This window comes from Portunus trituberculatus, chromosome 5 (assembly GCF_017591435.1).
Source record: "Portunus trituberculatus isolate SZX2019 chromosome 5, ASM1759143v1, whole genome shotgun sequence".
In the NCBI taxonomy this organism is placed as follows: Eukaryota; Metazoa; Arthropoda; class Malacostraca; order Decapoda; family Portunidae; genus Portunus; species Portunus trituberculatus.
Window position 1 is genome coordinate 9,995,281 of NC_059259.1, and position 24,515 is coordinate 10,019,795.

Sequence of the window (24,515 nt, forward strand, 5' to 3'; positions counted from 1 at the left end):
GACGGAAAAAGTGCTAGTGTGACACCGCCTTTTTAGCCCAGTGGACCTTTGTCCTTCATAGAGAAAGGTGGTCTGTTACCGCTTGTCACTCTGCACTCTACCTGCCTTTCTTTTCTACATGGTACCTTCACGAGGCAATTCACCATGCCTAGACCTAGCTAGGCAACCAGAAACAGAAGAGAGGGCATGAAGAAAGCGAGAGAGAAGCGGAAGAAAGAAGAAAGAAGGATATCAGAAGGTGGGCAGCCATCAGCTGGCCCAGCGTCAGGACCCCCGGCGTCCCCGCCAACCACACCCACAGTTGCTGCTCGCGCTAATCTGCCAACCTCAAGTGCAAAGAAGAGGAAGCGTATTCTTTCTGCTTCACCTGCATCTTCCTACACATTCCATGAAGAAAATATGATAGTGAGAAAAAATGTGTTTACAACTCTTGCTAGTAATATTGCCTGCAAAATATGTCTTGGAACTGACATTGCCAGTAAGTTCATAATTCACCAAGCAGACACAAGTGTCGTGATACAGTGCAGTGATTGCAAGTGTTATACTAAATAGTGTACCTGATAGTGAAGTGCAGACCACTGTAAAAAACATTCACTCAGTAACTCTGATGTTAACCTACTTACTTGTCAGTGTTATTTGGACTAGCCTATTCTGGTGTAGAAAAGATTTGTGGTTTGCTGAGTCTCAGGCATTTTACTCGCTCTGTGTACATGAAATATGCAAATTACATAAGTGAAGGAACTATTCAACATACAAAGTCTGTATTAGAACAAAGTAGAAATGCTGTTATCCAGTATTATGCCCAAGAACTTGACAAACACCCCGATGAAGATGACATACTAGATGTTGATGTTAGTTTTGATGGGACTTGGCATACTCAGAGTCACTCTTCTCTTTTTGGTGTTGGAGCAGTCATTGATGCTAACACTGGTCTAATATTGGACTATGAGACTTGTTCAAAAATATGTCAACTTTGCATTGTCAACAAAGCAAAAATGACTGACACCAAGTTTGCCAGGTGGAAGGAGAACCACAACCTCTCCTGCCAGGTGAACTATACAAGTACCTCAGGGGGAATGGAGGCAGCAGAGGCTCTGGCATGTTGGAACCGATCTCTTTCTCATAACATGAGGTACATCAACTTTATAAGTGATGGTGATAGCTCGGCTTGTAGTTGTGTAAAATTATGTAATGAAGGAGAAGGGCCATATGGGAAAGATCATTTGGTTGAAAAGATGGACTGCATCAATCATGTGGCAAAGAGGCTTGGAACTGGACTAAGAAAAGAAACACAGACTGTAAAAACAAAGAGTGGAAAAACTGTGAAGAGATCTGTAATTGGTGGACAGAATAAGTTGACAGACAAAGTTATCACTCGCCTGCAGTTTTCCTTCCGGAGAGGCATTACAAGAAAGGTGAACATGACAGAAGAAGAAATGAGGAACGACATCATGTCATCTCTTGAACACTGCTGCTCGTCAAGTGACACCAATCCAAAGCATCATCTATGCCCTAAATCTAGTGACTCCTGGTGCTTCTACCAAAAGGCTCTGGCCTTGAGGGAGACACCCCCAAGCCACAGCACAACAAAAGTACCCTTTGTACTTGAGCCAGACCAGCTTCAGCTTGTGCGAAAGGTTTATGAAAGACTAGTTACTGATGATATGATGAAAAGATGCCTCAAAGGGTACACATAAAACCCCAATGAATCATTCCACAGCAGATTGTGGCAGTATTGCCCAAAACATCTAAGCACATCCAAGAACAAACTAGACTTTTCTATAGCTCGTGCAGTCAGTGTACATAATGCAGGGTACAGAGACAGTGATGTTTATGAAAACTTGGACCTAGTACCTTCACAGATTACTGGAAAATACTTTGAAAATCTAGATAAGAAGATGGATGTGCCTCTCAAGAAGAAAATGAGAGATAAGCAGCTACAGAAGGACCTTCACTACACGCCTGGTGGACACTGATGCATCGTGACATCTTGACTCAACTTTAGATACCATTTTCTCAAAACGTAAGATTTTACAATTCATACTACCATAACTTTTTTATTTGTTGATCAATTTTCACCATTCTTGTGGCATATTATTCACCAGATAATGCTCTATCTGTTAATCATTTATATTTTCTCATGGTGTGAAAAAGAAATAGCTGAAGATATTTTAAGTTCATAGAAAACTTTTTTTTTTTTTTTTTCAAACAGGAAAGTTTCTTGCCTTGTTACATAAAACCCCCTTTTTTATGTAACATTCCTTCTAGATTAAATTGAAATGTAATCAAAAAGGAATTCCTAGACAGTGTTTGGATTGAAAAATTATCATTGGTGTTGGATCTGTAGGCAAATTAAAAATGCTACTCATTTTTCAATAAAATAAATTTTCATTCATTTATCTTTACGGGTATCATCTCCAAATTTGGCCACAGAGGGTTTTCAAGTTGGACTAATTTTCAATAAAAATTTCAGTAAGCTAAGTAAAGTAGTTTAATTTTCATCGTATTTAGCATCCATCGTCCCTTAACTCGCACCTGTCCTTGCCAAACGTCAGTATTTCTTGCCTTATACAGAATAACACTATAAAAAACTCCAGCACCATACTGACACCACACAAACATTCCTGGCTGCAGCAGAACCAAGCCAGCCCAACCGCAAGTCACCAAGATAATGAACAGCAGTGAAAACAGGCTTGAAGTGATACCAAAATGCACCAAAATCACTGTAAGGTAATGAACAGCAGTGAAATATTTGTAATGATCTCAACATTAACTTCACCAAGCACACACGAAAAATAGAGCACTTTGAAGGGATACCAGAGTCACCAAGCAACAGAGTAACACACACGAACATGCAGTGACACAGGAACACCCAGAAACACTCAGTAACACACAGGAACACACAGGAACACCCAGTACTGCAGCCACTCTTACACACAGCACCAGGAACACACAGCAACACACAGGAACACCCAGCACTGCAGCCACTCACACAGCACCAGGCAGCTCATGTAAAGACTAGGGTCCACATTAAGAAACGCTCTGTTCTCTCACCACCACTATTTTCCAAGGCCACTGAGATGACTAGCCTGGTATGTGAGGGTGTTTCTCCACTGCATTGTGTTGTAACCTTGTTCATTTGTCATTGGAACCATAAAAACACCCTTGAAAACTTGTGTCACTTAAACTGGAACCTTTTGAAATAGTGGTGGTGTTGTGGTGAAGTGTTTATGAATGTGGTCCTACACTGAGCAATATGTAAGTCTGCCACGCCACCTCTAGGCCATGGGCAGCTCAGAGGAGGCAGCGTAACGGCCGTAAACGTAGTGGAACAGTTGTCGTTCTATGTCCCCAAGCAGACCTGAAGCACCAATCCTGTTGAGAGAAAGAAGAGTAAGGTAAGTAATGTTATAGTGTTGCCCATATTCCTTTCTCACTACGACAATTTTCTACAGCCACAGAGACAACTAGGCGGGTTTTTAAGACAGTTTCTCCTTATCATAAGCTAGAAACCTTGGCAATCTATCACTAGAACCATAAAAATACCCTTAAAAATGCTTCATTCTTTCACTACAGCAATTTTCCAAGGCCACAGAGACAACTTGCCAGCTTTTCAAGACAGTTTGTCCTTTTAATAAACTAGAAATCTTCCTAATCTATCACCAGAACCATAAAAATGTCTTTAAAAAGCTCTATTCTTTCAATTTTGCAAAGCCATAGAGACAATTAGTCAGGTTTTCAAGACAGTTTTTCCTTCTGATAAACTAGAAATCTTGCCAATTCATCACCAGAACAATAAAAACTCTTAAAATGCCTTCCCTCTCCCTACGACAAATTTCCAAGGCCACAGAGACAATTAGACAAGTTTATAAGACATTTTTCCTTTTAGTACACAAAAAATCTTGCCAGCCCAACACCACAACCATAAAAATATCCTTAAAAAAAATTAACAGATTGAAAGAAACTAAAGAAGAAAAAGAATGAAAAAAAAGAGAGAAGAAAGAAAAGATAAAAAAGACACACACACACACACACACACACACACACACACAGAGAACTCACCTAAACATATGGTTATTAAGCCAGTCATTTCCGAGTTCCTCCTTGATGAGAACCAGCCACACCAGAGCGTCCTTGGCTTGCCTCAGACCCCCGGCAGGCTTGAACCCGACCTGTACACAGAGAGAGCAGGTGATAAAGAGACACTGGAGAGAGAGAGAGAGAGAGAGGAAGATACACTGTTAATAGAAACATACTCAAAATAGAAACAAAGTAATAGAAATAAAAAAGGAAAAGAAAAGGAGGAACAGAGAACGAAAAAAGAAGAGAACAGGAAAAGGAAAATGGAGAGAACAGAAAAAAAGTAAATTAAGAAAAGGAAAAAATACAAATGGATAGGAAAAGAAAAATATAAAAGAAGGAACAAAGAAGAAAAAAAAGATGAGAGAATAAGAAAAGAAAAACAAGACGATAGAATATAAAGAAAAAAAAAAAAAAAAGGAAAAGAGAATAACAAAAGGAAGACAAAACAATAGAACAGAAAAAAAAATAAAAAGAATAAGCAAAAAACAGAAGACAAAGGAGACAAACAAAAGGAAAGACGCATTGGAGATAGACAGACAGACAAGCAACCTACCATCACCCCAGTCTTCTCATAGTAGTCCCTGATGGCACGACACATGACAACACCAACAGGAAGGATGGCGTTGACTCCCTCCTTCCCTGTGGACGTCTTTATGAAGTCTGCCCCAGCCATCATTGCCACCAGGGAAGCTCTGTACACATTAGTAAGGCTCCCCAGCTCACCCACCGCCAGGATAGCCTTCATGTGAGCCTCCCCGCAGGCCTCACGCATCGCCACCAGCTCGTCATACAGACCTGAAAGTTGTTTGTTTTGATTTTGTATGACCAAAGGTAAATAAAGTAACTCCTTCAGTACTGGGATACATTTTTACCTGAAAGTTGATTTTTTATTATTTGGCATAACTTAGGTAAACGACATACAGTTTAGTAGAGTTGAGAGTGAATGGAAGGAGATATTATAATGAAAAAGAGCGAAGAGAAAGACCTGGGAGTGATCATACAAAATACTGCTTGAACCCTGTAACACACAACTAGGTAAAACACACACACACACACACACACAGAAGGGAGAGAGGGGATCTGATACAAGCTTATAAATTGATCAACAGAATGGACCACATGGATAATGAGAAACTGATCCTGAGAGAAGAATGACATTCGAAGCACAAGATCGCATAGTAAGAAACTGAGGAAGGGAAGATGTGTAAGAGATATTAAAAAGTATAGTTTCCCACAAAGATGTGTTGAGACGTGGAACAGTTTGAATGAAGAAGTGGTGTCAGCAAAGAGTGTGCATACTTTTAAAGAAAAATTGGATAAGTGTAGATATGGAGACAGGGCCACACAAGCATAAAGCCCAGGCCCTGTAAAACTACAAATAGGTAAACTAGGTAAATAAACAGAAGCCTTACCCTGCCAGTTTCCGCTGAGCACCATCTCTCGGTTAATCACAATGTCAATCTCGCTCGCTCCATCCGCCACTGTGAGCCGCACCTCCTCCAGGCGAGTCTTGAGGTGGTACTGGCCAGAAGGGAAGCCGGTAGCCACTGGGAATAGAAACACAGAGGAATAGAAAGGAAAAATGATTGAAAAAGGAAAAGGAATTGAAAAGAAAAGAAGGAATGGAGAAGATAGAAGAAAAGAGAGAGGAGGAAAAACATGAAGAAAGGAAGGAATAGGAATAAGAAAATAGGAAAGAGATTAAGAAAAGGAAAGAGAAAAGAAAACAAAACAAAACAAAAAGAAAAAAAGGATTAAAGAGAATAAAAAAAGGGAAGTAGAAAAAAAAGAAGAGAATACAAAAAAAGAAAAAATGAGCTAGTTTGTATCAGCATCTCATGAAGTTATAGCGACATTTAACAAGGCAGCAACACTGATAAACAGGTGGAGTAAGAGGAAAGAGGAAAATAATGATAAAAAAACAAGACAACGATAATGAGAACAAGAACAAAGAGGAAGAAACAGAAGGATGAGAATATAAAGACAGGGAAAGAAGAGGGTAAGAATAAAAGGAGAAATATACAAAAGAAAATAGGAATAAAGAGAAAAAGATAAAGAAAAAGAAAAAAAGGAAAGAATACATGAAATTAAAATGATATAAAAAAAAAAAAAATTAAGTTGTGGAGACATCTTATAATTCGACCAGCATGGCGTAACTCCCATTAATATTAACCCCCCCCCACTAAACCACTTATTCCCACCACTTATATACCACCTCCAACAAACCACACACCACCACCACCACACACCACCATACACCACCACACACCAACAGCAAGCATCACCACCATCATACACCAGTACACATTACCAGCACACAGCACCATCATCTACCACCACCACACACCAATACACATCACCACCACTCACCACCAGCCCACATCACCATACACTACCATACACACACCACCATACACCACCACACACACTACTACACACCACCACTACACACCACCACCAGCACTCACCACCACACCATCACCACCATTCACCACACACCACCACATCACCACCAGTACACACAACACAACTACACACCACCACACCATCACCACCATCAAATACCACCACACACACCACCACACACCACCACATCACCACTAGTACACACAACACAACCACACACCACCACACCATAACCACCACCACACACCACCACATCACCACCCGTACACACACACCACCACACACCACCACCAGCACACACCAGCAGCCACAGGAATATCAGCACCAATTCTCTTGAGCGTGGCGACAGCACCAGCGACACGTGCAGGGTATACACAGACAGCGCCACACTGCAGGCCGCTCTCTGCCATGCCCAGCGCCTCCATCAAGTCCCGCCGCACTGGATGGGCCGCCTTGTGACACAGACGCTCCACATTGATGTCTGTGTCGTCACCTGTTGTGGATTAAGATCAGGTTAGGTTAGGTTAGGTTAGGGTGAGTGTGTGTGTGTGGGTGGGGATAAGATTAGGTTAGGTAAAAGTTTGGTTAAGTTAAATTAGATTAAGATTCGGTTAGGTTAGGTGAAATTAAAGTTAGGTTAGGTGAGTATGTGTGTGTGTTCCTTGGTTAAGTTAGGTTAGGTTAGACTAGCCTAAGTTAGATTAAAGTTAGCTTAGGTTAGGTGTGTGTGTGTGTGTGTGTGTCACTGTTTGATCTGCTGCAGTCTCTGACGAGACAGCCAGACGTTACCCTACGAAACGAGCTCAGAGCTCATTATTTCCGATCTTGGGATAGGCCTGAGACCAGGCACACACCACACACCGGGACAACAAGGTCACAACTCCTCGATTTACATCCCGTACCTACTCACTGCTAGGTGAACAGCACCTATACGTCAAAGAAGACACACCCAAATATCTCCACCCGGCCGGGGAATCGAACCCCGGTCCTCTGGCTTGTGAAGCCAGTGCTCTAACCACTGAGCTACCGGGCAGCGGCTATGTGTGTGTGTGTGTGTGTGTGTATTCACCTAGTTGTAATTTTACAGGGCCTGAGTATCATACTGTGTGCCCCGCTCCAGGTGTGGCTGTATTCTGGGGTGTCTGGGTACTACAGGGTGGGTGTGTCAATCAATGGTTGTGATATTATTATTATTATTATTATTGTTTTTTTTTTTATTATTATTATTTATTTATGTTTTTTTTTGTGTGTGTGTGTGTTTTAGTTTAGCGGTGTTTTAAGATTGTGTGTTAGGTTAGGAATGATGATAAAGAACAACACCACACCACAGCACCACCACCACCACCCACCGGACAAAGTAGTGAGGTCGATACAGGTGACGGCCCGCAGCAGCCAGGCCGCCTGCCACTGCTTCTTGACACAGCGCCGTGCCCCCAGGGAGTCTGCTCGCCTCTTCACTGACGGCAGGTTGATGCGCACCCCATGCACCCACGCCAGGTCTGGGGGGTGGGGACAAGGTTAGCTTAGGTTAGGTGAGGTTAAGGATGGTTATAGCAGGTTAAGTTGGGTTGGGTTGGGTTGGGTTGGGTTGGGTTAGGTTAGGTTAGGTTAGGTTAGGTTAGGTTTGGTTTGGTTTGGTTTGGTTAGGGTAGGGCAGGGCTGGGCAGGGTAGGGTAGGGCAGGGCAGGGTAGGGTAGGGTAGGGTAGGGCAGGGTAGGGTAGGGTAGGGCAGGGTAGGGTAGGGTAGGAAGAATTCAAGAAGAGCGCTGGTTTCCTCTTAAATCAGGCTAAGGATACAGATGGTGTGTAGCGTCCCAGTTTCGTTAGGTTAGGTTTCAGACTTAATATTTCAATCACGTTAGTTCCCTTACACCAAAAAAATTCCTAAAAAGAGTGATTTATCAACAGACTATCTCCCAACACACCAAAACATGATAAAAATGCAGAAAATCTAAAAAAGTATGATTTATCTAGACCTCCCTCCCAACACAAAACAGGACGATGATAACAGAAAATTACAAAGAAAAGTTATTAATCCATAGACTTCCCTCACAACACACCAACACAAGGTAAAAATAAAGAAAACAGCAAAAAAGAATGATTTATCTATAGACTTCCCTCCCAACACACCAAAACATGACAACAATACATAAAACTACCACTAAACACGGCCGTTCCTTTATATAACACGTATCAAACTAGTCACACATTATCTCGCCCTCACACCACTTGTAACGCTCATCTAGGCCCGTGTCACCAGCCTATAGGAAGCACAGGCAGCCTATAGGTCTATATGTAACAGTAAATCAAAAGGTCCCGGCTAAATGGAAGTGTGAGAGGGAAAAATGTCTCACCCAGCGGCATTCCTGTGTTCCTCGCCTCCATTTTCATTGTTCTTTTTTTTATCAGTTTGTGAGAATATAATGCTAGTGGCGGGTGAATTTGAAAGTATTTGATTAAGATGGGTTTTTATATCTCCATGGGTTATTTTATTTTATTCTCTCTCTCTCTCTCTCTCTCTCTCTCTCTCTCTCTCTCTCTCTCTCTCTCTCTCTCTCCTTTTATTTTTCTTCTTTGGTGTTAGGTGTGCAAGTTACTTTCTCGTTTTTTTTTCTTTTTTTTTCTTCTTCATATAATTTTTCTTATTTTGTTCTTCATCTCTGTATTCATCCGTGTTCTTTTCTTCCCTTCTTCATTTATTTGTGTTCTTTCTCATCTTGTTCATCATATCTCTGTTTTTTCACTTTCTCTACCTAGATATACCATTTTCCTCTTTATTTGCTTTATATATACCATTTTCTCTTTTAATTCAAGGCAATGGAAACGCGTAAAGGCCATAACCTACTGATAAACATAAGAAATATAATGCAACAGGTGTATTAAGTCTTGAAAATACAGAAGTCTCCCCTGAAAACCATTGATTATATCCTCTAGGTAGAATAGATCACCACTTCTCCTTTTCAATCAAGGCAATGGAAACGTATAAAGGCCATAACCTACTAATAAACATAAGAAATATAATGAAATAGGTGTACTACGTCTTGAAAATACAGAAATGTCCCTTAGAATCATTTAACAGATCCTCTAGGTAGAATAGATCTCCACTTCTTCTTTTCAATCAAGACAATAGAAACGTATAAAAACCATAACCTACTGATAAACATAAAAATATAATGAAACAGGTGTATTAAGTCTTGTAAATACAGAAGTCTCCCCTGAAAACCATTGACTTTATCCTCTAGGTAGAATAGATAACCTCTTCTCCTTTTTAATCAAAGCAATAGAAACGCGTAAAGGCCATAACTTACTAATAAACATAAGAAATACAATGCAACAGGTATATTAAGTCTTGAAAATACATAAGTCCTCCCCAGAAAAACAGTGGAGAGGATCGGGAAAACAAGCGATGTCAACAGAACAACGTGTGAGGGACGCCTTGCTCTCCCACCGCCACAGCTTTCTGAGGCCACAGAGACGATTAACCGGAATTTCAAGACAGTTTCTCCTTATAAAAATCTAGAAACCTTCCCAGTCCATCACCAGAACCTTTGAAACACCTTTGAAATTATGGACACTCTCAACTGAAGCCTTTGGAAATTAGTGATGGTGAGAGATTGAAGCTTTGAGAGAGAGAGAGAGAGAGAGAGAGAGAGAGAGGTAAGAATCCACTATTTTCTCTATTACCGTAACTTCTCAATGAAAACTGGTAAATGTGCAGCTTGAACTAGTATAGCCTATGTTATATTTATTTTCCCTGTGTCTAACAAGTTTGGAGACCTCCTGGGAAAGCGGGGTTCTAGGGTGGGGAAACCTAACCTGACCTAACCTAAATTTTGTCCTGAATTGGATTGGATAAAATGGGGCTAGAATTACGTGTAGTTCTAACCTAACCTAAATTCTGTCCTGAAGTTATTATTAATTTGCGGTAGGCTAAAATGAAGTTAGAAATGCTGGTAGAAGAGTGATTTAGAGTATGTATAGGTACGTGTGGTGTACTGGTTCAAACTGCAATAATAACAAAACCCTAATGCTTGGACTTAATGTATGACCTAACCTAACCTAACCTATCTATCTATCTATCTATCCCCAATAGATGAAGGACAAGAGAGGCAGAAGCAAGGGTAGGATGGGCAGGAGAGGAGGAAGGATGGCTAAGGGGGTTCCTAAGGCTGGTAAGGATATGGATGACCTCAAGCTTATCCAGTCTGACCCTCGCTTCGCCCACGTGACCTCTGACCCAAAGTTCCACCACATACCCAAGAAGGAACGCAAAGTGAAGCTCGATAGTCGGTTTCACTCCATCTTGACTGTGAGTTGTTATTTTTTATTTACTTTTTTTTTTATTTATTTCATCTAATTGTCTATCCATCTATCTATTTATCTGTCTGTGTGTGTCAATCTGTCTGTCTGTCTATCTGTCTGTCCACCTAACCTATCTAGTTATCTCTATCTATCTATGTGTCTTTCTGTCTGTCTGTCTGTCTATCTATCTATCTATCTATCTACCTTTATCTCTTCAAATCATCAACTTAATGCAATAGAAATCACACACATGCATCACAAACTACTACTACTACTACTACAACAACTACTACTACTACTACTACTACTACTACTACTACTACTACTACTACTACTACTACTACTACCACCACCACCACCACCACCACCTACTGACCCTCTCTCTCTCTCTCTCTCTCTCTCTCTCTGTCTCTCTGTACAGGATGAGAAGTTTTACGAGAAGTCAACGATGGATCCGCGAGGAAAAAGGAAATTACTCGACAAAAGAAGACCTATTGAGATTCTACCATTTGTCCTCGGAGGAAGACTCAGAGGAGGAGGAGGAGGAAAAGGAAAAGGAAGAGGAGGAGGAGGAAGAGGAAGAGGAAGAAAGGAAGAAAACTGAGAAGAGTGAAGTCAGTACAGGTATGTGTGATTTGTTTTCTCTCTCTCTCTCTCTCTCTCTCTCTCTCTCTCTCTCTCTCTCTCTCTCTCTCTCTCTCTCTCTCTCTCTCTCTCTCTCTCTCTCTCTAACCTTCCCTTCCTTACAGAGAGCCAAGAAGAGAAAAGAAGAAGGAAGAGGAGGCGGAGGAGGAGAAGGAGGAAAAGGAGAAGGAGGAGGAAGAGGGAGGAGGAGGAGAAGAAGGAGGAAGAGGACACAACACAAAGAGACAAGGAGGAGAGGTCAGAGGTTACGGCAGAGGTCACCAAGCGCCTTCAGGACATGACCAAAGATTATGCGCGTGGTGGCGGCGAACTCTTCTCGTCCGACTCCTCCGATGATGACTCTACAACCACTGATGAGGAGGAGGAGGAAGAGGAGGAGTTTGAGTGGGCGGAGCTGGACCAGGATGCAGTGTGGGATAATGAGGCGGAGGTGGAGGTGAGGGGACGGAGAATTTATGGTCATTGTATAGATGTGTGTGTGTGTGTGTGTGTGTGTTATTTACCATGGTTGCTTACTAGTCACTTGGTCAGTATTTCTGCTACAGATATAGCTCAGAGCTCATACTGACTTTCGGGTAGGACTGAGACCACAACACACTCCACACACCGGGAAAGCAAGGCGACATCCCCTCAAGTTACATCCTACACCTACTTGCTACTGGGTTAACAGACCCTACACATTGACAAACTTGCCCATTTGCCTTGCTATGCCCAGGGCTTGAACCCAGGCCCTCTTGGTTGTGAGCTGAGTGTGCTAACCACTACACTATGTGTGTGTGTGTGTGTGTGTGTGTGTGTGTGTGTGTGTGTGTGTGTGTGTGTGTGTGTGTGTGTGTGTTTAGTTTGGGTTAGGTTAGGTTTGGTTTGGTTAGGTTAGGTTAATATTGAGTTAGGTTTGACTACTTAAGGTTAGCCTGGTTTAATTTACTTTACATTAAGTTCATTTATATTGAATTAATTTAATTTAAATGAATTTGGGTTACTTAAATTAAGGCAACACCAATTTAAGTTCGGTTACATTAAGTTACCTTACATTTATTTAGGTTAACTTATTTCAGGATATATTTAGATTGAGTTGATTGAGGTTAGATTAATTTAAATAACATTGATTTAGATAAGGTTAGGTTAGGTTAGATCCCACACCCATACCAGCCTCTAGCACACCACTGTTCACAAGAAACAAGTCAACATTTAGATTGAGTAGATTGAGGTTAGGTTCATTTAGATATCATTGATATAGATAAGGTTAGATAAGATTAGGTTAGGTTGGGTTAGGTTAGATTAGGTTAGGGTCCACATCCATACCAGCCTCTAACACACAGAAAACAAGGCGACATTTAGGTGTAGTTGGTTGAGGCTAGATTCATTTAGATAACATTGATATAGATAAGGTTAGGTTAGGGCCACATCCATACCAGCCTCTAACACACAGAAAACAAGGCAACATTTAAGTTTAGTTCGTTGAGGTTACATTCATTTAGATAACATTGATTTAGATAATATTAGATAAGATAAGGTTAGGTTAGGTTAGGGACCACACCCATACCAGCCCCTAACACACCACTTCCCGCAGGAGACAAGTCGCATTGCCATCTGTAATCTGGACTGGGACCGAATCAAGGCAGCCGATCTGATGGTGCTGTTCTCGTCCTTCTGTCCACTGGGGGGCTCGGTAAAGCAGGTCGCCATTTACCCCTCAGACTATGGCAAGCAGAGGATGGCAGAGGAAGACCGCTCAGGCCCCCAAGAGCTCACTATGGCACGTCGAGGGAGGAAAGAGCTGGAGGAGGAGGAGGAGGAGGAAGAAGAAGAGGAGAAGAAAGATATGAGGCTTGATTTAGTTGACTTAGAGAAGCTGCAAAAAGGTGTGTGTTTGTTTCCTCCTCCTCCTTCTTCTTATTATTCTTATTATTATTATTATTATTATTATTATTATTCATCTTATTCTCCTTTCATATATATTTCATTTTTATTCAATAATTTATCATCTTAACTCCTCCTCCTCCTCCTCCTCCTCCTCCTCCTCCTCCTCCTCCTCCTCCTCCTCCTCCTCAGGCAAACTAGACCAAACAGCCGGGGCCACCAAGAGGGACTTTGAGGCACTGCGACGCTACCAGAGGAACCGTCTCCGCTACTTCTACGCAGTGATGGAATGTGACAGCGTGGACACCGCCCGCACCCTATACCAGGAGTGTGACCGCCAGCCCTTCGAGGGGGCCGGCATTTTCCTCGACCTGCGCTATATTCCCTCTGATATGACCTTTGACGAGGTGATGTGTGTGTGTGTGTGTGTTGTGTTTGTGTGTGTGTTTACCTAGTTTTATATTACCAAACATTAACACCCAAAAAAATTGCCACAACACCACAACACCATTTTAACACCACAATTTATACCATAAGCACCTCAGTTCTGTACCCCAAAATACTGCAGTTCACATCAACACCAAAAAAACAAGAAGAACATTAATTTTACATCATAAACACCAATTCAACACCAAAAAAGTACCACACCACCTCTTAAACACCCCACAATCTATTCACTCATAGCAACACCACAACACCATTTCAACACCACTCGTACACCCCACAAACACCCCACAATCAATCTATTCACTCATAGCAACAACACATTACAACACCACAACACCACTCCTACACCCACAGACACCCCACGATCTATTCACTCATACCCACACCTCATTGCAACACCACAACACCACTTCAACACCACTCCTACACCCACAAACACCCCACGAGCTATTCACTCACCACATTACAACACTACACCACCAAAACACCACTTCAACACCACCTCAAGACCACTCTTACACCCATAGATACCCCACAATCTATTCACTCATACCCACACCACATTGCAACACCACAACACCACTTCAACACCACTTCAACACCAGTCCTACACCCACAGACACCCCACAACCATTACCAGACCTCAATTTTATACCCAAAACCACAGAAATTTCCATCAACACCCAAAAAACACCCATTTTACACCATTAACACCATTTCAACACCAAAAATAATACCACCACCACCTTAACACCACTCCTACACCCACAGACACCCCACGACTTATGCCAAGCGGTGCCACGGTCCTACAAGGCAAAGGATTTTGTCACCACGGCACTGCAGAACACTCGGCCGGCACTTACCTGGGACGAGACTGATCCCGAACGCTACAAGGCACTCAGCTCAGCCATGGCACAGGCTCTCAAGGGCGGCACTCTCAGCGAAGACCAACTTAAGGTGCCGAGTGTCAAATGGATCTTAGGTTAGGTTAGGTTAAATTAGGTGTGGTTGGGTTAGATTTAGTTAAATTGTGTTAGGTTAGGTTGGTTAGGTTAGGTTAGGTTAGATTGAGTTAAGTTTGGTTAGGTTAGGTCAGATTAGGTTAGGTTAGGTTGGTTTGAGTTAGTTTGGGTTTGGTTAGGTTAGGTTAGGTTGGGTTGGGTTAGGTTAGCAGTGTCCGTGGAGGGCTTAGGGTACGTGTCTGTTTGCCTGCCACTGTCTTTCTGTCTCTCCTCCGTCAAGTTGGGTTAAGTTATGATTTTTGTTTTTTTGTTTTTTTCTTTTATTTATTATTATTATTTTTTATTTATTTATTATTTTATTTATTTGTTTTTATTTTATAATTTTTTCCTTAGGTTAGGCCAGGTTTGGTTGGGTTCAATAAGGTTACGTAGGTTTAATATTTTTCAGGGTTTTCATTTCTAGTTTGTTGTTTTTGAAGTGAAGTTGATGTTGTTTTCTTTATTTTATCTTAACATTTAAAATACAAAATAAGTGGCTTCTAACACCTTCAAAACTGGGACGCATTTTTTTGTGTACCATTAGACCATTTTATTGACATTAGGAAGAGTCTATGGAGGTCAGAAAATTAATGGCCATACTCTTCACTATTTTAACCCCCACATAAGTTTCTGAAGCTGTCTAGAATCACCAAATAGTCACCAGAGTATAGAAACATGTCCTGGTAGTGAAGGGGTTAAAGAAAAGCCACACTCTCTCAAACACTTGCAGGAAGAAAAACAAATACTGATAATATTATGAGGCATTTACTAACACTGTAATACTTCACCAGGATTTTGTGGCATCATCGAGTGAGGAGGAGGAGGAGGAGGAGGAGGCGGAGGAGAATAAGGATGACAACAGCAGTGACGAGGAGGACAGTGAGGAGGTGAAGGCTGCAAGGATAGCAAAATTCCGCGCACTCATTAGGGAAATTGACGAGAAAGAGAAGAGGAAGAAGGAAAGAGACATCGACATGGAGGAAACATTTGACGACATAAAAGAAGATGACAACGAGGAAGAAGAGGAAGAAGATGAGGAGGAGGAGGAGGAGAGGAGGAAGAAGAAGAACCTCAGCTGAACCCATTTGAGAAGTATCTAGAGAAGAGAAAAGCCAAGAGGAAGGAGAAGAGGAAGAAACAGAAGGAAATTAAGAAGACAGAAGAAGATGGAGAGTCAGATGAAGGGATTTCAGACGACGATGTGCCTGGTGGAGTAGAAGACCTGTACTCAGACCCCTTCTTTGCCCAGGAGGTGAAAAAGGGAACTAAGAAGAAGGGACAGAAGAAGAAAAAGGAGGAGGAAGAGGAGGATGAAGGGACGGAGGAGGAGAATGAAAAGGTAGGTGGAATTTTGATAGAGAGAGAAAGAGAGATTTTTTTTTTCTTCTTCTTCTTCTTCTTCTTCTTCTTCTTCTTCTTCTTCTTCTTCTTCTTCTTCTTCCTTTTTTATTACCCTTACTTGCCTTATCATCCACCAGTACCACATCAGACACAGATAAAATTCTTTTCTTCACACTCTCCTTGCAAAACAATCCTGAACTGCCTCTGATACAATGATACAGTCTTTGATCCATTTCCAGTCAACACACAAGGTTATTTTTTTGACACTCCGCCTCTGATACAACGATACAGTTTTTTGCTAATTTCCAGTCAACACACAAGGTTCTTTTTTTTAAACTCTGCCTGCCTCTGATACAATGATACAGTCTTTTGCTAATTCCCAGTCAACACACAAGGTTATTTTTTTGACACTCTGCCTCTGATACAATGATACAGTCTTTTGTTCAATTACCAGTTGACACACAAGGTTCTTTTTTGACACTACCACTGATACAATGATACAGTCTTTTGTTCAATTACCAGTTGACACACAAGGTTATTTTTTTTGACACTCTACCTCTGATACAATGATACAGTCTTTGATCCATTTCCAGTCAACACACAAGGTTATTTTTTTGACACTCTGCCTCTGATACAATGATAGTCTTTTGCCAATTCCCAGTCAACACACATGGTTCTTTTCTTGATTCTGCCTGCCTGTGATACAATGATACACTCTTTTGACCTCCATAGACCCTTCCTACAGTAAATAAAATGGTCTAATCATACACAAACTTGAAGGTGAAAATGTGTCCCAGTACTGAAGGAGGTTCTTATCTTAACACCCTCCTTGCAGAACAACCTTGAGCTGCTTCTGATGGAGGAGGACAAGGAGGACAAGAGACACTTCAACATGAGAGAGATCATCAAGAACAGTGAAGCCACCAACCAAGAAGAGCAGGAAGAACAAACTGAAAAAGAAGATGATAGAGAAGAAGGAGCAGAAGAAGAAGGCGGTGGATGATTTTAAGGTAAGGAAGTATACAAGGAAGTTTTGGTAGATAATTCATCAAATATCTAACCTAATCTAATTTAATCTGACCTAACCTAACCTGTATTTTCCTTGTGTTTTGTTTTTAGAGAGAGAGAGAGAGAATTTTAGTGCATTAGAGACCAGGAAGATTAAAAAAAATGTATAAAAAGGAGAGAGAGAGAGAGAGAGAGAGAGGTATACATGTCTAAATCAATATCAATCTTACACAAAATAACAAACAAACAATAAAACAATAAATAAATAAATAAAAACAAACAATCTTCGCATTTCTTCCTCCTTCCCGACAGATTAACATGAGTGACCCGAGATTCTCCAAGCTGATGACCTCCGGCGACTACAACATCGACCCGTCACACCCTCAGTTTAAACGCACTCAGGCCATGGACTCTCTGATTGGGGAGATACAGAGGAAGAGAATGGCAGAGAGTGGGGAGATGGTAAGTACTGTGTGTGTGTGTGTTGTGTTGTGTTGTGTCATTACTTCAATATTGTAATTTATTCTGGCTGTTACCGTGAGATGTGAAATGTGGGAGAAAGACCTATAAGTTAGTGACAGTAGTAGCCTAGGATAGTTGTAGTACTGGTGGTGGTGGTAAAAGTAGTAGTAGTAGTAGTAGTTGAAACAGTGAGGGGTTGATATACACACACACACACACACACACACACACACACACACACACACACACACACACACACACACACACAGTTCACTCTTCTTCTATACCAGTGGTTTACAAACTTTTCTGTGAGTGAGCACCATTTGGAGGTCCCACATACTCCCTGCATACCAATTGGTGCCAGAAAAACTCATTTGTATGAAATATCAATTTATTCAGAAGTAACTTACCTTAACACAACTCAACCTAATGCGAGAGATGCATCTGTGTCCTCTCCACCAGCTGAATGATGCCAGATCTTATGTCAGGCAAAAGTAATTCTGAGGAATGAATTAATTTAGTTTAAGTAAAATTTGCATATGTTCCCAAAAGTGCTCTTGTACCACCTGGAAGGCCTTCGTGTACCACAAGTTTGGCACCACTGTTCTACACTGTACAAGTCCTTTCTCTAACTTGTAATGTAAATAATGGTCATAATTTACATATTTTATCCTCCAGTCACACTCATCTCTTTATCTTGTACCTGTCTGAATTCACTCTTCATATTTCTATTTTGTACAACTCTTCTCTCTCTTTTCTAACTTCTGATACAAATAAGAACATGATGGAAGCTGCAAGAGGTTCTCAGGTCTACACATGGCAGTCCCATTATGAGCAGCAAAGATACTTAATTCCATCCATCACTCCCATGCATAAAGTTATCTAACCTTCAGTACTGGGATGCATTTTTACCATGAGTTTTGTGTGTGATTAGGCAACTTTATTTACATCAGGAAGGGTCTATAGGGGTCAGAGGAGTAATGGCCACAGTCTTCACTATTTTAATCCCCCACATAAGTTTCTGAAGCAGTATAAAATTGCCAAATAGTCACCAGAATGAATATGGAAACATGTCATGGTACTGAAGGGGTTAAAGTGCCCTATCAACTTGTTATAATTTCACATATTTCATCCTGCCATCACACTCATGTCTCCCTCTGCCCCTCTCAGCCCCTAGCCAAGAGACCCTGCCCGGGGGATGCCACAAAGCGAGAGCTCTCCTCGCTGGTGCAGAGAGTGAAGAGGAAGACAAGGAGGGTGAAGGGCGGCAGTAACAGAGGAAGCTGAGTGTATAGTGTTGTAATAAAGAGTAATGGTTCAATGTGTTTGTTAATCTGGCCGGTGTTTGTTGGTGTGTGTAGTGGCTGGTGGTTGGTATCGGAGTTGAAAGTAGGTAAATTGTGGAATTAGTCTGAGAGAGAGAGAAAGAGAGAATTTTCTATATATCCCTAAACTAAATTCTCTCTCTCTCTCTCTCTCTCTCTCTCTCTCTCTCTCTCTCAGGTACTTTTCTATTGTAAATTGGAGATGAAGGGTAAATATTTAATGCATGACTGAATTAATGCAGTAACATGATCTAAGCTGTATTTCTGAATAATGACATAGGCCCACTACTTTCACACACACACACACATACACACACACACATGATAAAGATAATAACACCGTTGCTGCTACTACTACTATTACTACCACTACCACACTCCCTCACACACATTCATAATTTCTTCCTCCTATCACTACACTTTGTGTTTCAAGCAGGCAACAGCTGGAAATGATCAGTAAACACTGAGAATTGAAGGAAATGTTGATGAGATAAAGCGGGGAGGGATGGGGGTTGGCGGGGCGGGGTCTTGGTCCGGGTCATGGTGGGCACTGGATGGTCTGAACCAGGGTATACATAACCATCGCTTTATTTAACACAGTAATGGCTATTTATCTAATTTGGTGGTTGATTCTGGGCTTGTTTCACTCTCTGGGTCTGGAAACACAGGGTGAGTGCAGGCAAACATTGATGGACTGACCTTGGAGGAAGGCAGGGCTGAGGCGCCCCAGTGGCTCAATATTTACGTACGTAATTTATTTCAAAAATCGCCACAAGAAAAAAGGCTCCCAGGCTGGTATGCACTACACTTTTAGAAGCGACAAATAATATAACTAATAATCAAAATATAATATCCTTACCGGGTGGTTTATTTACATAAGGCGGTCCAACGAAAGGTGTTTATGTCAAATTAACGGTCATAAACACATCATAATGTCGAGATGGAAAGCACAGCCAATCTACGTTATATTACATTTTCTGAATAGGAAAAAACTGCTTTCCAGCCAAATAAAGAAAACACAGATTCCTTGTCGTATGAAGATTTTTGTTTTCTATTTTGTTACCGTTAAATTTTTTTTTTTTAATTTTCGAATAGTTAGACTAAACATTATGGAATATTATTACTTGGGTCATAATTTTTATATTTTCTAAGTGTTATATCAAGCTCCAAAACAATGTAGGCGTGCTAATTAAAAAAAAGTTATAATTTATGGAGTGACTTTACTGATATTGTTTCGATAAACCAAAACACAGCTAGACTCGATTCTATTGTGGCTTGAAACTTCCTTTACTTTGCCAATAACAAATCAGATATCAGAGCAATGCCAACTCCATTAATTAAAGAAAAATATTCTTACCCTTACGCACGTTTGGTGGGTGACTCCACCTCCCTCGTCCTTACTCTCATACTCCACCTCCTCTGCCTCTACTTCCTACTACACCCAGAGTCCCGAAAACATCTAGAAACACATGCAAAACACGAAAAAATACGTTTAAAGAATCATTTCCGTAGTAGCGGGAGGTGGCGGGGCGGAGCAGGGCGGAGCTGGGCGGGAGTGCCGGACAGGGTGGGGCGGGAGCAGCTAGGACGCAGTGATTGGTGGAGAAGGTACGGGATTGAGAAGGAGCAAGGCTGTCATTGGTGGATAGGGTGCACGGGGGTGGTGGGTGACGGAGCAGGAGTGGTGCTGGCAGGGCGCAGGTGTGGGACGTAGCAGAAGTAGGAGCGGAGCGGGAAGGATCAGCTAAGGTGCTCAGGATACCGGGTTTGGTGGTCTGGTGCGGTGTGTGGTATGTTATGATGTGTGATGATAGTGGTGGTGTAGTGTGGCGGTTGTGTTGATGGTGTGATGTGGTGTGGTATGGTGACTGCTACCCTGATGAACTGACTGTGTGTGTGTGTGTGTGTGTGGCGATGCAGAGACGAGTAACAGGTGTAAGCAAGTGGTGTTTAACTGTACTGCCACTTGTTACATCTTTTCTGAATCACCAATCACTCTTGAGACATCTTTTACTTGTTCTACGGCCACATCTAATCTATAAACTGTAAAAATTGCAAACTCTATTCGTTTCAGCCATAACTTTCTTGTAGATGCTTAAAGAGATTCCACACACTACATACGGTGGTGCTGATTGTCTCATATCAAAGTGAAACGATTGAAGTACTTAGAGTTGTAATGTGTGTGTGTGTGTGTGTCTGTGTGTTTACCTAGTAGTGGTTTACGTGGGAGGAGTAATCTTATAGTATCTCGTCTTTATATCCATTATCCATTAGTGGGTGATGGCTTGTGGGTAAGGATGGGATTATGTATGAGTGAGAGACTGATCGAGTGTTTGTGAGTGGGCGGGCGGGCGACAGCAGTGTGGGTGTGGGTTAGTGAGTGGGTTGATTTGATGGGCAGCCTTCCCTCCGTGGTCAAATGAGAACAACTATCAATGTAATCAATGTTCTTTATTGCGCAGTGCTAAAATGTCACTGTGCATCCGTCTTCAAGTGCAACCACCTCTCTCTCTCTCTCTCTCTCTCTCATGGCAAAATAAACACCGCAACTATTTCTTCACTTTATTGCAGTAGGTGTCATAATGGTGTGGCTGATTCATGGTGTTTCCTTCCCCACACCTGCACTGCTGCGGGGAAAGGGAGTTCAGTTGCCTCTCTTTCCTGATCTGGACTGATTGCTCTTCTTTTTCTTCTTCTTCCATATTTTGCTTTTCGTTTTTTTTTTTTTTTTTTTTCTCTTCAGTGGTAAGCAAAATAGTTTATCCCTTCTGAATTCCAATGAAGTTACTTGTTGCATTGCATCACTTGAAGGTTGTGTACACTGGTTCCAATATTTTCCTTGTCTATAATTTATCTTTCTTACTCGATCGTGTTTTCCTATTTCTTGTCACTCTTCGTCCTCCTTTCCATGACTAGGCAAACAGTTCTTCTCGCGTGAATTTGATTAGATTTAGGTCTATTTGTTGGCTATTTCCTCATCTTTTTCATTGATCTATTTCTTTATCACCACCCATCCCTCAAAATTAATCGTCATTTTTCGTCTCGTCTTGGTGATGAGGCAAAAAGTTCTATTGGTCTGACTGTCGCAGGGTTGGGTTCATTACTTGCTGTAGGTGTTCTTGACGAAGTTGGCAACCACCTTGAGTGCCTCGAAGGTCTCCTCACCGCTGGGGATAATCTGGCTCGCGGGCAGCAGGAAACCATATGATCCCTGGTCCCGAAGCTCCACTGTGTAGGCGTATTTGACTCCGCCCACACCCTTAGCCCAGTCATCCGAGCCGCCAGCCGCCGCGTCTGTCAACCAAAAGAATGGAATGTTTTTTTTTTTTTTTTTTTTTTTATCTATGAGGGGAAAACACACCAAGGGCAGCATGAAACGAAAAAAAAAGCCCACTTAGTTGCCAGTCCTCTTGCAGGTCCGAGAGAATTAGACCCGCCCTACACCCCCCCCCCCCAACAAACAAACAAAGGTCTTGAAACCTAATAGGAAGTTGTAAGTGCACAGGCTGGCAGGGAGTTCAGTCTTAACGAAGAACCGATACATTTTGTAGTCATAGAGAGAAAATGTGGCGGAAGAGTTGTCGGTAAAGGAAACATTTGTCCAGCAGTGAAGAAGTTAAACAGTCCTCTGAAGAGAGAGAGAGAGAGAGAGAGAGAGAGAGAGAGAGAGAGAGAATAAAAACTATCCTTGTAAACCTCAGCAGTAGAATCTGTTAAAGGATGTACAGATGAGACAACGAAACATTTGATACACGGTTCACGAATAAAAAAAAAAAAAGTAAAAAAAAGAAAAAAAAAAAACACTTACAGATGGTGTTGGTGGAGGAGCCAATTTCGTATCTGGTGCCATGAACAGCAGTGAGGGCGCTGACTGCATCCTGGGCGAGGTTATCCTGCCGAAGAGAGAGACAGTGACACAGCTGAAGGGTGAGGGAGAGTGAGAAAAGTGGCGGGACTGGAAGGAAAAAAAGTATGGAGGAACGAACAAGAGATTTCACTGTGCTAAAAACATGTGATTATAATTCCCTGAACACCTTTACCAAGTTCCCTAAAAGGTTCCTAGACCTTGACAAAAAGGTTCGTTGTTCTCTGCTGCCAAGTGTCAGCCACCTCCAGTACTGCGACTGTTGGCTTGCAGAACTCTAATCAAAATATACGATTTCGTTAAACTGACAACAAAGGCACATAAGTGTAATGAGGACAGAGTGCTTAACAGGAGTAGGGATTCACTCACCAGATCCTGCCAGTCGTCAGGGAGGGCTGAGGTGTAGCCCCAGGGGTACATCCACAGCTGGGAGAACGAGTGGAAGGTGAGGTAAACCTTGATCTTGCTGCCCAGCCTGATGATCTCGTCACGAACCACCCTCATCTCCACCTCAGAGAAGGGTGCGGACCCAGCGTAGATATCTGAACAGGGGCTGCTGGAGGCGCCGACCTCTGTGTGGTGAAGGATTGGAGGTGTTGGACCATTATACAACACACTGCTATACTTGAAAGCAATACTGAGGTTTGAGTGCCTCAAGAATAACTAACGCACAGGGCAGTAGCTCGTATTCTCAAACACTTCTGTACTTCACCTCCCCTATCTCAAAAGGCTTCATTTAGATTTATACGAGTTTTTAGGTGTTTTTACGGTTCTAGAGGCAGAGTGACAAGGTTTCTACATTATCAACTGGAGAAACACTCTTGAAGACCCTGCTAGTCATCTCTGTGAGCTTGGAAAGTAGCCGTGGTGAGAGAGGAGAGAGCAAAGCGTTTCTGAATGCAGGGCAAGTAGCCTACCGTTCCAGTGGAAGTCCCAGTTCCTGTTGGGGTCAGCTCCCTTGCAGCCAAAGGGAGAGTTGGTGTCCGAGCGAGTCTTGCGCCACATGCGGTCCTGTAGGCGAGAGACGAAAGGTGAACACCGACAGTACTACAAACTCTTGCTGAAAACACTCAACACCAAGTAGGGTGCAGACATTGCGAAGATATTGAATTAAGGCTTGCGGTGCACACTGATGTCTGAGGAGTTCAACAATGAGGCACCGTGACTTGTGAGAGCCAGGGTGTGGTGAGGTGTTGTGAAGTGACTTGAAAGAAGACTTTAGAGGAAAGGAAGGAGGTGGTGTTGGCGGTAGGTGTGACACGGACCTCGTGTGTTGGGAAGAGACACTCACATCGGTGAAGGTGTATTGGTAGCCGTCAGGGTTGATGGAGGGCATGACGTAGAAGTTGACGCTGGACAGCAGGTCACTGTAGGTGTCCCTGTTGGTGACGAGTTCGTTCACCATGTAGGTGACGGTGGCGGGCGAGATCCACTCACGGGCGTGGATCCCTCCATCAATGAAGATGCCTGGCTTGTCGGCGCCACCGCTGCCCACCGTCAGCAGGTTCATGGTGCGGCCCTCGTAAGACGTGCCCACCTTCTCCAGCTGGCACAGGTCCGGGTGGTCAGAGGCCAGCTGGGCCATCCACGCGTTGATCTGCGGGGAGGGGAGAGAGGGAAGGATGAGAAGGGAAAAAGGAAAGTATACTTGACTGCAGCACTTCTGTACACCAGACTGTTTAAGGTGTATTTCATTATTTATAAACAGCAACGAGGCGCCGCACGTAGCAGTGGTGCAGACACTATGTGAGGAACACTGCCACGCTC

At 42.3% G+C, this 24,515-nt stretch overlaps 3 protein-coding genes across 3 annotated transcripts in view; 1 reads left to right on the forward strand and 2 right to left on the reverse strand.

Moving 5' to 3' along the window:
- Nucleotides 1-2,473: 2,473 nt before the first annotated feature.
- LOC123513843 (deoxyribose-phosphate aldolase-like) lies at nucleotides 2,474-8,917 on the reverse strand. The gene is made up of 7 exons (XM_045271248.1): nucleotides 8,844-8,917; nucleotides 7,839-7,988; nucleotides 6,791-6,982; nucleotides 5,496-5,630; nucleotides 4,637-4,878; nucleotides 4,063-4,172; nucleotides 2,474-3,375 (listed from the first exon to the last, which is right to left on the reverse strand). The coding sequence occupies exons 1-7, from the start codon at nucleotides 8,878-8,880 to the stop codon at nucleotides 3,279-3,281; spliced, it is 963 nt and encodes a 320-aa protein (XP_045127183.1). The 5' UTR covers nucleotides 8,881-8,917; the 3' UTR covers nucleotides 2,474-3,278.
- A 968-nt stretch (nucleotides 8,918-9,885) lies between these two features.
- LOC123516174 (ESF1 homolog) lies at nucleotides 9,886-18,879 on the forward strand. The gene is given in 14 exon segments (XM_045275348.1): nucleotides 9,886-10,095; nucleotides 10,583-10,798; nucleotides 11,213-11,259; nucleotides 11,261-11,415; nucleotides 11,541-11,872; nucleotides 13,010-13,301; nucleotides 13,492-13,706; nucleotides 14,518-14,703; nucleotides 15,539-15,802; nucleotides 15,805-16,086; nucleotides 16,924-16,998; nucleotides 17,000-17,098; nucleotides 17,409-17,558; nucleotides 18,729-18,879. Coding segments are annotated over 14 exon segments (2,433 nt in total). The 5' UTR covers nucleotides 9,886-10,092; the 3' UTR covers nucleotides 18,846-18,879.
- A 2,552-nt stretch (nucleotides 18,880-21,431) lies between these two features.
- The window catches only part of LOC123516176 (carboxypeptidase B-like), a 4,927-nt gene continuing 1,843 nt past the window's right edge, over nucleotides 21,432-24,515 (reverse strand). Inside the window, exons 4-8 of the mRNA XM_045275361.1 lie at nucleotides 24,040-24,345; nucleotides 23,666-23,759; nucleotides 23,118-23,320; nucleotides 22,692-22,776; nucleotides 21,432-22,177 (exon numbers count right to left, since the gene is read on the reverse strand). Coding sequence (XP_045131296.1) covers nucleotides 21,984-22,177; nucleotides 22,692-22,776; nucleotides 23,118-23,320; nucleotides 23,666-23,759; nucleotides 24,040-24,345 — 882 coding nt within the window. The 3' untranslated portion in view covers nucleotides 21,432-21,983. The remainder of the gene's footprint in view (nucleotides 22,178-22,691; nucleotides 22,777-23,117; nucleotides 23,321-23,665; nucleotides 23,760-24,039; nucleotides 24,346-24,515) is intronic.

Excerpts from the sequence above, each read along its gene's own strand:
- LOC123513843 (XM_045271248.1), bottom strand. The coding sequence starts at position 8,880 with ATGAAAATGGAGGCGAGGAACACAGGAATGCCGCTGG. Across the intron at positions 6,983-7,838 it reads CGACCTCACTACTTTGTCCG|GTGACGACACAGACATCAAT; the intron begins GTGGGTGGTGGT and ends AATCCACAACAG. Across the intron at positions 4,173-4,636 it reads ATGAGAAGACTGGGGTGATG|GTCGGGTTCAAGCCTGCCGG; the intron begins GTAGGTTGCTTG and ends CTCTGTGTACAG.